We start from the raw sequence: 15,001 nt of genomic DNA on the forward strand, positions 1-15,001 counted from the left end.
CCAAGTCGAGGCTGCGGTGGCCAGGAGCGGCCACTGCACTCCAGTCTGGGTGACAGAGTGAGACTCCAATTCAAAAAAAAAAAAAAGAATATATATATATACAGCTAAAGGAATGATGATCATCCAGTCACATAAAACAGACTTTGAAAACTATGGACATTAACAGTTAAACCAAAAAAGAAAGGGCAGGTTCTGGGCACTCTAATCTTTGCCATCCCTTATAGTCTTTAGTTGTTTGCAAGTCTATGAAGTTAAGGGAAAACTAATTCACACTACCCATAATTATTATTTTTTTGTAGTAAATAACTTTTTATTCTTTCTTTCTTTTTTTTTTAAATTTATTTATTGTAGAGATGAGGTCTCGCCAAGTTGCCCAGGCTGGTCTCGAACCCACGGGCTCAGTCAATCCTCTACACCTTGGCCTCCCAGAGTGCTGGGATCACAGGTGTGAGCCACCACACCCGGCCAGAACTCACACTCATTATTTACAATATGTTCAAATTCCACAGCTTCTGAAAGAAGGCCCATGGTTCTCCTTATTCTATGATCTATAGGCACCTCAAAAAAATCAACTAGTTCAGGCTTTCATTTTCAAAGGAGGAAATGATAGCTTGGATAGGTTCAAGAATTTGGCCAAGGATATACTGCTATTAAGTGACAAAGATGATTCTCAAGTCTTGGTCTCAAACTTTTCACTAAGTTAGTCTGTTATAATGCAGAAATGCTCACAGGAACAGATACTGTCTGAGATTTCATTCCTAAAATGCCATGGTCTAACCTCCCAGAGCAAACATTCTTTATGGTATATTCTTGACGTATTCATCTTTGTTCAGTATTTGCTTGAATACGATTAGAAGAGGGGGGGAAAATAACTTCAAATTAAGTTATTCCTTTCTGGGACAACTCTTATAAAAAGTCTTTCAATACTTGACCCCTTTCTGAAACCTGCTTCCTCCAACTTCCACTTGTTGATCTTAGTTCTGCTTTTGGAGACTTAAAAACAATCAAACAACTCTTCATGTATTTGAAAACGACTCTCATGCTCTTTCTCTAGATTCAAACCTTTCTTACTTAACGAAGAGGGACCCAAAAGACACCAGAATTATTTTTTGGAGGGTGGGTCCCTTGTAGCACAGGCTTTCCCAGCTAGGTAAGTGTTCTAGGGATCCATCAGCATCAGTGAGAGGCTGCATTTGGCTTCGGTAAATTTGGGGGGAAAAATTCTCTCAACTTGTTTGCCCATTTCATGATGAGTGATTTTTTTTTTTTTTTTTTGAGTTGGAGTCTCACTCTGTTGCCCAGGCTAGCGTGCACTGGCACGCTCACAGATCAACTGGCCGGGATCAGATGATCCTTTTGCCTTAGCCTTCCAAGTAGCTGATCATGCCACCATGATCAGCTAATTTTTTGATTTATTGTAGAGATGAGGTCTCACCAAGTTGCCCAGACTAGTCTTGAACCTGTGGGCTCAGACAATCCTCTCACCTTGGCCTCCCAAAGTGCTGGGATTATACGTATGAGCCACTATGCCCAACCGTGATGGATGATTTAAGGAGTGCACCTGCTCACACTGTGCTGAGTGTTCAGCAGTTTTTGACCAAAAAACGGCACGACTAGCTGGGTTCGGTGGCTCAGCCTGTAATCCCCCACCTTTGGGAGGCTGAGGTGAGTGGATTGCCTGAGCCTGCGGGTTCGAGACCCGCCTGGGCAGCGAGACCTCATCTCTACAATCAATCAAAAAATCAGCCGGGCGTGGTAGCGCATACCTGTAATTCCGGCTGTTGGAAGGCTGAGGAGGAAGGATTGCCGGAGCCCAGCAGGTAGAGGCTGCAGTGGCCGGGAGCGGCCACTGCACTCCAGTCTGGGCAACAGAGTGAGACTCAAACTCAAACTCAAAAAAAAAAAAGGCACGACTTCCATGTCCCACCCTCCCTATTCACCTATCTCACCACAAGCGACTTTTTTTTTTTTTTGGTTTGGTTTCCCTAATGGTAAAAGTCCTCAAAGGGAAACATTTTGTCAGTATGGAAGAGGTGAAACAAAAAATGGCAGAAGCACTAGAAGCCATCAAAATTGATGAGTTCAAAAACTGTTTTGAGTCATGGAAAAAGCATCTTAATAGGTGTACTGCTTAATAGGTGTAGTACTCTCTCAAACAGAGTACTTTGAAAGTAACTGGGTTTAAACATGTAAGAGTAAATTCACATTTTTTAATAAATAAATTCTGGGGTTTTTTTTTTATTAATACAATATAAAACAAAGTACGATGAAGTTAAAACAGCAGCCAGGGCAGAGACTCTTAGATTAAATGGTCTTACAGTTCTAGTCTAAATATACCATGTAGGTGGTAAATCTAGTATCTTAAAATAGATGACTTGAATGTCTAACAAAATAAAGACCAGACTTAATGTGTCCAAAACTGTACTGACCTCTCCCAAACCTGCTCCACACACAAAGCCTTTCCCACTGAACTGATGGCATCAACCATCCTTTTCTCAGGAGCCTTGTCAAAAAATCTTGGGAGTCATTCTTGATTACTCTTTTTCTTTTTATCATACATCCAAGAACCAGGAAATCCTGTTGACTCTTCCTTCAATACAAATCCAAAATCTAGCTACTTCCCACCAACTTTAGACTGTCACCATAGTCTGGGTCATCAGCATCTCCCACTTGGATTACAACATCCCCCTAGTCTCCTTGTCAGTCCTTGCTTCCTCCCCACATTCTGCTCTCCACAAAGAAGAAAAATTAATTCTTTCAAAATTTATATTTAAATCAGATCATGCCACTTGTGTATTTGGATCTTTTTTTTTTTTTGGAGTTGGAGTCTCACTCTGTCGCCCAGACAGGAGTACAGTGGCTGCTCCCAGTCACCGCAGCCTCAACCTGCTGGGCTCCAGCGATCCTTTCACCCAGTCTTCCAAGTAGCTGGAACTACAGGCACACGCTACCATGCCCAGCTAATTTTTTGAATTATTGCAGAGATGAGGTCTCGCCAAATTGCCCAGGCGGGTCTTGAAGCCACAGGCTCAGGAAATCCACTCACCTCAGCCTCCCAAAGCACAGATCACAGGCTGAGCCACTGAGCTCGGCTTATTCGGAGCTTTTTAGTAACTACCTGATTCACTCAGAATAAAATTCCATGTCCTTACAAAGATCCACACTGTCTCCACTCCCTTATCTCTCTGACTTCATCTACTACAGTACTTGCTTCCCATCCCTCCCCACCAGCACACCAGTTCAGACACACTGGCCTCCTTGCTGTTCCTCACTCACAACAGGAAGGCTCTGCCACCAGACAATAACAGAGCTAACACTCTCTAAGTCTGCTCAAATGTCATTTTCTCCAAAGACCTACTATGACTACCCTATTTAAAAGTAAAACCCATCCCCTTCCCCTGCCCTGTATTTTTCCATGCCCATTATCAGCTTCTAATATACCACGTGAATTAGTTTATTATGTTTTAGCATCTATCCACTCCCACTGGAGTAAGCTTCCCAGTGGCAGGGACTGTTCTGTTTTGATCACTAGCATACCTCAAACTCCTTGAACAGTGCCATGGGAAATCAGACACTCAAAAGTACTAATTAAAGGAAAAGACCTCTGACACCCTTTTCTTTGATTCCTTAGAGAAAGTATTATTTATTCTAAAAATGTGTGTACAAATTTATTTCCATCATAAACCAAGTGACTATACCTGAAAGGCAATGGGACTATATAAAGAAAAACAAGAAAGTGTTGAATAGTCAGGAAGTAGGAATTCCAAAGACAAGAAACTGATTACATTCTGTCATAGGGCAATTTGCAAAAAACAAATACAGAAAAATCTCATGGGTCAAACAGTAGCCCAGAAAATACTGAAGTGATACTGGGTGATAAATGGTGAATATTTTTATTTGAATAGAAGTAAAAAGTCACAACTTAAAAAGTAATTTATGTACTGGCCCTAAGCCCTTCATGAAGGGCCGTCCCGAAAGCCAGAAGCCCTCTTAATTTCCTAGTGAAAAAAATATTAAAAGTAAAATTACCTACATCTGAGGCAAATTTCACAAAGTGCTATCAGTCCTTATCCACTTACATTTAAGTGGGAACTCTGCAATATTATTAGTATTTAACTAAGATTCTGATTTGATTGGCAATACAAACTTTAATAGTCCTTCTAGAATCCCTTCTAAAATTGATTCATTGTTGAAATTCTAAAGTTTAGGCTTCAAAACTACACTCTTAAAATTCAAGTTGGCTTAAATAATATCCAATCCCATTTTATTTCTATTTTATTTTATTTTTTTGAGTCAAAGGCTCATTCTGTTGCCCAGGCTGGATTCCAGCGGCATGATCACGGCTCATGGCAGCCTCAACCTCCTGGGCTCAAGGGATCCTTTCACCTCGGCCCACTGAGTAGCTGGGACTACAGGAGTGCCCCCTATCATGCCCAGCTAATTTTTTTAAAAATTTGTTGTAGAGAGGAGATCTTACTATGTTGCCTAGGCTGGTCTCCAACTCCTGGGCTCAAGTAATCCTCCCACCTTGGCGACTCAAAATGCTGGTATTACAGGTGTGAGCTACCACACTCAGCCAATATCCAGTCCCATTTGGACCAGTCATGGAACACTACTGCTTTTTACTGTTTGCTAAAAGCATCAAGTCCCCACCTTTCCAATCTTCAGAGCAATTCATCTCATTCTTTTTTTTTTTTTTTTAATTGGAGTCTCACTCACAGCCACCCCAACATCAACCCACTGGGTTCCAGCAATCCTTCTGTATCAGTCTTCCAAGCAGCCAGAACTACAGGTGTGCGCTATCACACCTGGCTAATTTTTTTATTTACTGTAGAGACGAGGTCTCGCCAAGTTGCCCAAGCAGGCTCAGGCAATCCACTTATCTTGGCCTCCCAAAGTGTTGAGATTACAGCTGAGCCACCGATCCCAGTCTCATCTCATTCTTGAAATTAGACTTCTGCAATATACTAAAGCTATATATTTTTTTGAGTTGGAGTCTCACTCTTGCCTAGGCTGGAGTGCGGTGGCATGCTCATGGCCACAGCAGCCTTGACCTGCTCGGTTCAGGAGATCCTTCCGCTTCAGCCTTCCAAGTAGCTGGAACTAAAGGCATGTGCCACTACCTGGCTAATTTATTTATTTATTTTTTTACTGTAGAGATGAGGTACCACCAAGTTGCCCAGGTTGGTTTCAAACAGGTGGGCTAAGGCAATCCCCTCACCTCGGCCTCCCAAAGTGCTGGAATTATAGGCGTGAGCCACTGTGCCCAGCCTAAAGCTGTTCTTAACTTATCAGTTTAAAACATTACATTTAAGTGATGCCTCTAGGAGCAAAAATAGACCAATTTTAAACATTTAAAATATGTGTACAGTTTGTGGCAAAAGAAAATACAACTATTCCCTTCAAATAGGAAAATACTTAGAAGCATATTCTTTAGTCAGGTTAAAATAGAAGTCTTATCTTGCCTGATAAAGACATTTCATTATCATGAAACTGTATTCTGGATAAATTGGCTGTAAGTGGTTCCCTTCAGGCTTTCTGACAATAAAGATTTATTGGTATCTGTTGTTTTAAACTCATATTCTTGCTCCACACGTATATAACAGGAAATTACACTTGTGATAATGAGCATGGTACAGGATTATAAGAACACTCACCCAGAAGTCATAACACGCAAAAGTGGATGCTGTTAAACTCTTAATCAATGACCTTCGATGATTTTATTCTGTAACTTCTCTGGTATAATACTGGTCTGGCTCTCTGCCGGGTTATTAGAAAATAAGGTCCACTGTCCTAACATTCTCCCTATAGATCTTCTGTTGTTGTTAGATTGGAAAATACAGTTTTTTAGAAATTAGAGAGAAAGAGAGAAGAGCTCCCCAAGGCAGAGAGAAGGGGGCCAAAGCTAGGAAAACATGGCAACCATAGCTCAAAGAGCTACGTGGACAGACCAGAGTTTAGTAAAGCATTAGCCCTCCCAATAGATCTGTTTACAATAAGCACAGCTACTCATCACATTCATTTTAATAAAAGCAATGCAGATTTAAGATTTTCTTCATCTGTAAAGGAAACTTAATGCATGGCATGAATTTTGCCTGTTCATGACCACAGATCCAGTGCCTAAAATAGTGACTGGTATATTTAGGCACTCAATAAATGCATGTTGAATGAATAAATTGAATGAAGAGTTACACACAAAACCCAATTGCTTCTGTTAAGAGTTTTCAGCATCTGGTAAAGACCTCTACTAAAATTATAAATGCAATGCTAATATGTACATGCATTATAAATTTAATGATTGCAGTAAAAAAAATTTATTCCAATTTAACTATCTTGGTAACAAAAAATCTCAACAACATCAATCATACCTGGAACGAAGTATCCTGTTTCATAATTAAGAACACAAGTAGACGAGGGCTAATGCTCACATAATTCAGTTTAAAAATTCTTTAATGTTACCAAATATAGCAAAATTAAAAAATATTTTAAACAGTTTTCAGTAAAAACTGATCTGTTTGATTTAGTCCTGTTTATTGCCTTAGTCTTCTCCTTAGTAATAAAAAAAGAAAGTTATAGAAATTCAAATTAAACCCTGCTAGTATTGAGATAGTTGAGGCTAAACGGAAAACAGAATTATCCCACTGAGTTAGCTATTATTATTAAAGGACAATCCCAAAGTAGCTTTGCTTACTTTGCTTAGAAGTTGAGAGACAATCTAGACTGAAAAAAAAACCCCAAAACTTATTTTACTTTCATTTATAACTGAAATTCTTTTTCAAATGTAAAGAAATCAGTCTTTCTATTAAATAATCTATAAAACTATAACAATGTTTTCACACAGTTTTGTTTTGTTTTTTAAGTTGGAGTCTCACTCTGTTGCTCAAGCTGGCGTGCAGTGGCATACTCCCAGCCACCGCAGCCTCGACCTGGTGGGTGCTGGTGATCCTTCCTCCTCAGCCTTCCAAGCAGCTGGAACTATAGGCTCGTGCTACCATGCTCAGCTAATTTTTTGATTTATTACAGAGATGAGGTCTCACCATGTTGCCCAGGCTGGTCTTGAACCTGTGGGCTCTGGCAATCCTCTCGCCTTGGCCTCCCAAAGTGCTGGGATTATAGGTTTGAGTTACCATACCCAGCCCACACTGTTCATAATTAATAAAGAGGCATTCATCAGCTGCCCAAATGTTTCAATAAGGCAAAAAGGATGATTTAAGGACAAAATTACAACAGATATAGCATCAATAATCTGCAGATGAAGTCTTTACCTTATCATATTGGCAAACAACAACGTTTTCTGTGTCAAAGAGTTCCTGTCCTTCCTCATCACTCACATCATCTTCACTATTCAGGGGCTCCTACAAATAAGAGAGTTTATTTGTTTAGTTATTACCATAAAAAGGATTTCCTAATATTCACTGAAAAGAAATACAACCTTGAAATTCTTTGAGAACCAAGTGTCAAATGCATACATATACATACCACAAATGCAATATTATTAATCAGCTGTTATTTAAGAGTTTGTCAATGTTACAGTTAATTTCAGCAAGAAATAAACTATAATTAAAATAGTTAAGCTACATAACTTGTACTAAACAGATGTTCAACTTTATTTCCATTATTCTTTAAAACTAGCACAAGATAATTCTCAACAATAATGATGCCTAAAAGGGACCTAAGAAAATATGAAGGTTTAATGAGCTAGTGGCACTACGTACCAGAAACAATGTAAAAGAGAAAATCGTGGTGAAATTAGAAAAGAAAAGAAGGTCAATGCAATAGGCTAGCAGTCTGGCTTGTGTCTTTACATTAAGAACTGGGACTTGTCACTGATTTATCACAGAAACAAAGAACTGAGTACCACATGTTCTCACTCATAAGCAGACCCTGAACATTTATCATAATATAAGAATAAAGGGATTGGCAGCAGCTGAAAACTGTCAGGAGGACACACATAACACATCAATGAGGGTACCTAATCTCAAACCAGGTGAAATGGGGACCACAGGGAGGCCCAAATTTACTTGTATGATGACCACCTTTATAACTGAATTGTAATCCTGAATTGTACCTTACTGTAACCCTAAACTGTACCCATCTTAAAAAAGAAAAACAACGAACTAGGACTCTGAATACAAATCAGTAGGTTTACCAAAATGATTGTTATGGAGGAGGCATGGAGCATAACTGAGATTCGGACTTTAAGGCAAGTGCTACGAAATCTCAGTGTTGCCAGGCTCGGTGGCTCAGCCTGTAATCCCACGCTTTGGGAGACTGAGGTGAGTAGATTGCTTGAGCCCGCGGGTTTGAGACCTGCCTGGGCAACTTGGCGAGACCTCATTTTTACAATAAATCAAAAAATTAGCTGGGCGTGGTAGCGCGTGCCTGTAGTTCCAGCTACTTGGAAGACTGAGGCAGAAGGATTGCCGGAGCCCAGCAGGTCAAGGCTGCGGTGGCTGGGAGTGGCCACTGCACTCCAGTCTGGGTGTCAGAGTGAGACTCCAACTCAAAAAAAAAAAAAAAACAACAAAAGAAATCTCAGTGTCAAAGAGAATTAAGGGCTATAATAAAATGTAACTAGAGCATAAAATAACCAGCCATGTTAAACTTTACCTCAATCGTGGCAGAATTAAAATGATTTAACTCAGATTTCTTTCTCTCTTTTTTTGAGTTGGAGTCTTACTCTGTCGCCCAGGCTGGAGTGCAGTGGCATTCTCACAGCCATTACAGCCTCAAGCTACTGGGCTCAGGTGATCCTTCCGCCTCAGCCTTCCAAGCTGGAACTACAGGGATGTGCAACCATGCCTGGCTAATTTTTTGATTTATTGTAGAGATGAGGTCTTGCCATGTTGCTCAGGCTGGTCTCGAATCCCTGAGTTCTGGCAATCCTCTCATCTCAGCCTCCCAAAGTGTTGGGATTACAGGCTTAAGCCACCGCACTTGGCTATTAACTCAGATTTCTAACAAATGAAGAAAGACAAAATAAAAGTAGACAGGAAAATAATGAAGATGATATTATATCTAGGTCTATACCTATTTGCCCACAGGTGTGTGTGTATATTATTTAATTGAGAATACACGTCACCATTTTTATTACATGAAAAATATACTAAAGCTAAATTCATATAAAGTTCACCATTTTAGCATTTGAGCGTATACACAATTCAGGTACATTAGGAACATTCACAGTATTTCTACCAACTAGTTCCAGAACATTTCATCACCTTTACCCATTAAATAGTCACTCCCAGGTTGGCCAGTTGGCTCAGTTGGTTAGAGTGTGGTGCAAAATAGTTACTACCATTCCCCCCACCCCCAGCAACCACTAATCTACTTTCTATCTCTACTGATTTGCCTATTCTGGATTGTTCATATAAATGGAATCATACAATAGGTGGCCTTTTGTGGCTGTCTTCTCACTTAGCATGTTTTCAAGGTTCATATAAGTTGTGGCATACTGCATTAGTTTTTACGGCTAAATAGTATTCCACAGTGTAAATGTCATATTTTACTTGTCCATTCATCATTTAATGAACACATTTGGATACCATGAATAGGGCTGCCATGAACATTCATGTACAAGTTTTTTAAAATACATTTTTCCACTTCTCTTTTGTAATATCTAAGAGTGAAACTGCTGGGTTACATGGTTAATCCCATGCTTAACTTTTTGAGAAGCCATCAAACTGTTCTCCACAGCAATTGCACCATTTTACATTCCCACCAGTAATGCACAAGAGCTCTAATTTCCCAATCCTTGCTAGCATTTATTTTCTTTCTGTTTTTATTACAGCCATTCTAGTTGGTGTGAAATGGGATCTTGTGGTTTTGCCTTGAATCTCTCTAATGAATAATACCAAGTATCTTTTCTATTTTTTTTTTTTTTTTTGAGTTGGAGTCTCACTCTGTCGCCCAGACTGGAGTACAGTGGCCACTCCTGGTCACCGCAGCCTTGACCTGCTGGGCTCCGGCGATCCTCCAGCCTCAGCCTTCCAAGTAGCTGGAACTACAGGTGTGCGCTACCATGCCCGGCTAGTTTTTGGTTTATTGTAGAGATGAGGTCTTGCCAAGTTGCCCAGGCGGGTCTAGAACCCGCGGGCTCAGGCAATCCACGCACCTCAACCTCCCAAAGCGCGGGATGACAGGCTGAGCCACCAAGCCCGGCTAATGTCTTATGTTTAAGCCACATTAGAAATGCATAAGCCAAAGAGAATTACTTGTACTGTCTCTACTACCTTTATTAATACAATTTAATTTGGCATACATTCATTTTTGATTATTGGCTATATGAAAGTTATATTTTATTAAGATAAATATAGGCAGAACAATCCAAAAACCTTACTGAAGTTAGAACAATCTAACTTTATCTTTAAAATCCTATACTGTACAGTCCTAACAGAATCTGAAAAAACAGGACATAATATCTCAGTTTGGTACCACGTAAAACAGAAATGACTGAATGAATGATCATTTCAAGTCTTTTACTAGAAACTTACTTCTTCCACCTGCCCATCTTCGGCTCCATCTTTCTCTTTGTCTTCCTCTTCATCATCATCATAGTCTTCCTCCTCATCTTCATCTTCCTCAGACGATGTATCCCCAGTTCCATCAACTTGTAACACCAACGGAGCTTGTGTCTGAGCAGGCTGGGCCTGTGGCTGCTGTTGACCAGTTGCAGTAATCTGTGCTTGGGCTGGTGTAGGTGCTGCCACTGTTGTAGGTATAACTTGAGTCTTATTTCCTGTAAATAAGATCTGCTGAGGCTGGATGATGACACCTGTCTGTGGTGAAATCCCTCCAGGGAGAGGAGCCAGTACCTAAGGCAAAATAAAACAACCTATTAGGAACTGGTTAACGAGGATCCAATATGGTACATAAAAACAGGTCCACATGCTGAAGAATCACCAGAAATGGCCATAACTCATACACAGTTAAAAGTACATAAGGAATATTCAACTAGTGTATTGACCCACTAATTTCTATTTTACCATTCAAATGTCTGAAGGAAAAAGATTTCCTGAAGATAATGGCTTAATTTACTATGGATATGCAAGTTAACAGGCCAAGAGTTAGACAAATTATTAGTTTGTTTGCTTGAGGCACAGAGAGGCTTAGTAACTTGCAAAGTCTATAGTCAATTAGGAGGCAAAATCTGAAGCCAGGTTTTGTGGTCCAGAGTTCATGTTCCTATGCTACTATAGTACCTCCACATGAAGAACACTGGATTGACAATCTGAAGACCTAGGTCTAGTTTTGTCTAAGATTAGATGTATATATCGCAGAGGCAAGTCATTAAACCTCTCTTCACTTCTGTCATTTCACTGTTAGACTAGGATCAATGGTTCTCAAACCAGGCTGCAAATCAGAACCACCCAGTAGCTTAAAGTATGGATTTCTCGGCCATACCCCTAATATTCTCATTTAATTAGAGATAAAAGCTAACTAAGATTCTATCACACAACCACAGTGAAAATCATCAGATCAGATAATTTCTTTTTTTTTTGAGTTGGAGTCTCACTCTGTCACCCAGGCTGGAGCGTAGTGGCACACTCACGGCCACCCCAGTGTCGACCTGCTGGGCTCTGGTGATCCTTCCACCTCATCCTTCCAAGTAGCCGGAACTACAGGCACGCACTACCACACCTGGCTATTTTTTTTTTTTTATTTATTGTAGAGACAAGGTCTCGCCAAGTTGCCCAGGATGGTCTCAAACCTGCAGGCTCAGGCAATCTACTTGCCCTGGCCTCCCAAAGTGCTGGGATTATAGGCTGAGCCACCAAGCCCGGCCAGATCAGATAATTTCTAAAGTTCCTTCCAGGTTCTGCATCTAGGATTCTAAAGTAAATCACAACTCAAAAAAATGCAGATTTAAAAAAAAATTAACATATGAATAATTATCATTATCATATGAATAATTATCATTAGTAACAAATAAAGAGCACTGAATGTCTTTTACTTGCTATTAAGTTCAAGAAACGCAAAAATAAGACAGTATTTTGACAGATTATTGGTACAACAAAGCAATAATAACTTGTAAAGATAGAAAATGAAATACAAGTATATATGGTGTTATGAGAACACAAGAAACAGTAACAAATTAAGCTTAGGGGACAAGGCGTGATCAGGGAAGCCTTTCTAGTAGGTTTCTATTGGTGCTTTAAGGAAATTAGTCAGACTTTTCCGTTTAGTTTGTTTGAGGAAGTGGAGGGAGTAGCCAGATGGAGGGCCAAAGGCAGCAGCATTCTTTTTCTTTTCTTTTTTTTTTTGAGTTGGAGTCTCTCACTCTATTGCCTAGGCTGGAGGGCAGTGGCATGCTCACAGCCACCGCAGCCTCAACCTGCTGGGCTCCGGCGATCCTTCCGCCTCAGCCTTCCAAATAGCTGGAACTACAGGCATAAGCCACCACACCCAGCTAATTTTTTGATTTGCTGTAGAAGTGAGGTCTCGCCAAGTTGCCCAGGCTGGTCTCAAACCCATGAGCTCGGGCAATCCTCTCACCTCAGCCTCCCAAAGTGCTGGGATTATAGGCATTAGCCACTGTGCACGCTCAAAGGCAGCATTCTAATGAGAATAACATCAAGTGAAATCCAAAAGTGACTGCAGGAATTCAGTAATTCTGGAAAGATGCAAGTGGGCTGGATTAATATTCCTGCTCTGACCTTGCCTCTATCATCATATTATTCTACTGACATTATATGTTCATGTGTCTGTCTCTTTTTTTAAAATTGCCTACATTCCTCAAGAAAATAACCATTTCTCTTTCATCGTTGTTCTTAGTACAAGAGTATAAACACCCAGCACACAGGTAGGAACAAATGTTGTTTTTTTTTTTTAACTTTGATCTAAACAGCAGGTAAAACAAATTAACTGGGAACACAAGAAATGAACTTGGAGAGTTCAAAGAAACAACAACCCAAAAGAGATCATATAAACCATGTTGAATTTAGACTTTTTCCAAAAGGCAATGGGAGGTCATTAAAATATTTTAAGGTTTTTAGAAAGACGACTATCAATCAGTCAGGTTAGGAGGAGGACACAAGATGAGGGGTAGGGAAATCAGTTAAGAGGATAATACTATTTTTTTTTTTTTTGAGTTGGAGTCTCACTCTGTTGCCCAGACTGGAGTGCAGTGGCCACTCCCGGCCACCGCAGCCTCGACCTGCTGGGCTCCAGCGATCCTTCCGCCTCAGCCTTCCGAGTAGCCGGAATGACAGGCATGCGCTACCACGCCCGGCTGATTTTTTGATCTACTGTAGAGATGAGGTCTCGCTGCCCAGGCGGGTCTTGAACCCCTGGGCTCAGGCAATCCACTCACCTCAGCCTCCCAAAGGCGCGGGATACAGGCTGAGCCACCGAGCCCGGCTTGATAACACTATTTTTAGTGACAAAATATGACAATATGAACTAAGGAAATGACGAGAAACAGAAAGAAAGCTAGGGACGGCAAACATGGCAAAACTGCAGTCAAAAATTAAAAAAACAAACAAAACTATTAAGAATTGGTAGGACTTGGTATCTTGCGCCTAATGGAGGTAGGGAAAGGAAGGATTTCACACCCCCCCCTCCAGAAAATATGTAAGTACCATGAAACTGGAGTCATGTCTGCCTTGTTCATGCCTAAGCCCTCAGTCCCTTGTGAAGACTCTGATACTCAACAAGTGTTTGTTGAATAAAGGCCAAATGACCGGCCTAGAGGGCTGAATGAAGAGGGGGGCCTCACGGACAGAAAAGCACTTGGAGAGGATGATGAAGAACAGGCAGAGACAACATTCAGTTTTAAACAGGCTGAATCTAAGTCAAGCTGTGAGGTATACAGGAAAAATTTAGAAAGACAGGGTCTGTGGTACTGGAGAAGGGGCTAAGAATTTGTATAGGCCAGTGTGGTGACTGACACTTGTAATCCCAGAACTTTGAGAGGTCAAGCCAGTGGGATTGCCCCGGGAGTCTGAGAGCGGCCTAGGCAACATAGCGAGACTTTGTTTCTACAGAATTCCCAGCGATTCGGGAGGCTGAGCCTAGGAAGTCGAGGCTGTGGTGAGCTGTCACTGTGACACTGCACTCCAGCCTGAGCAACAGAATGAGACTCCAGCACAGAGGAGAAAAAAAGAATTTTTGTGTGTATAGATATGGGGAGGGGAACCACCCAGGGAATCCATATAGGAAAAAGAAGAAAAAAGAACCCTATAGCAATCATAAATAAGATTCTCTTACCTGTTGTATAACAGGAGCTTGTACCCCACCAGGCTGCATTTGTGGTATAACTTGTTGTTGCAGAACCACTGACTGCTGAGGCTGAAATATATACTGGGCACCATTGGCTGCTCTGACCACCTGAAGAAGCTGGCCTAAAGCAAAAAGTATGTATTCCAAGTTATCACTTTAGCAAAGATCATCTCAAAATAAATAGATTATATTAAATGGCAAATCACCACAGGCCCTAGAAATTATCAAGAAGGAAGACTAACAATTTAATTACAGGCTATCATCTATATAAGGCAAACACAAGCCCTCCCTTCCCTTATTTCCCTCCCTGTTCAAATACTTTCCTTAAAATATTTTATTTTCCATAGTAGCCATCATTCAGCTCTTCTCCAACAACATTTTAACAACAGATAAGACTTGATTAAATGTTGGGAGCCGGCCATGGAGGCCCACTGAGCGTTAGGGATCAGGAAGGGCTGTTGACCCCGAGACCACTAGGATGCGTTCAGGAGCTATTGACCCCATTTCCTCCCCCTTTCTACTCAGCACTAACCAGATTAAGCTCCTGTGAGCTCAAAACATAAAAACTCTTAGACCAGGACGACACAAGCTAACTTTAGAAGCTCATCGCTCCCATTCTTCCACAAACTGCAGTTGTGGCTTTCACACAACTTATAATTCAAACCCGTGTCACATCTAAGAGCCTTAGTATTGGTCACAGGCTTCTGGGTCATGATCTTAGGATTTATTGAAGGTGTAAATTGTAGAATATAGTTTTAGAAGACAGCCATTTTGTTGAAAG

General features: G+C 40.8%; 1 protein-coding gene across 1 annotated transcript in view; it reads right to left on the reverse strand.

Annotated features, from left to right (window-relative positions):
* GTF2A1 (general transcription factor IIA subunit 1) overlaps positions 1-14,342 on the reverse strand; it is a gene marked incomplete at its 5' end in the record, with an annotated part of 20,558 nt that extends 6,216 nt beyond the window's left edge. Inside the window, 3 exons of the mRNA XM_008057191.2 lie at positions 7,266-7,355; positions 10,494-10,814; positions 14,209-14,342. Coding sequence (XP_008055382.2) covers positions 7,266-7,355; positions 10,494-10,814; positions 14,209-14,342 — 545 coding nt within the window. The remainder of the gene's footprint in view (positions 1-7,265; positions 7,356-10,493; positions 10,815-14,208) is intronic.
* Between the last annotated feature and the right edge of the window lie 659 nt (positions 14,343-15,001).

Source organism: Carlito syrichta, unplaced genomic scaffold, assembly GCF_000164805.1.
Source record: "Carlito syrichta isolate Samal-C Ts95f unplaced genomic scaffold, Tarsius_syrichta-2.0.1 Scaffold302860, whole genome shotgun sequence".
NCBI lineage: Eukaryota > Metazoa > Chordata > Mammalia > Primates > Tarsiidae > Carlito > Carlito syrichta.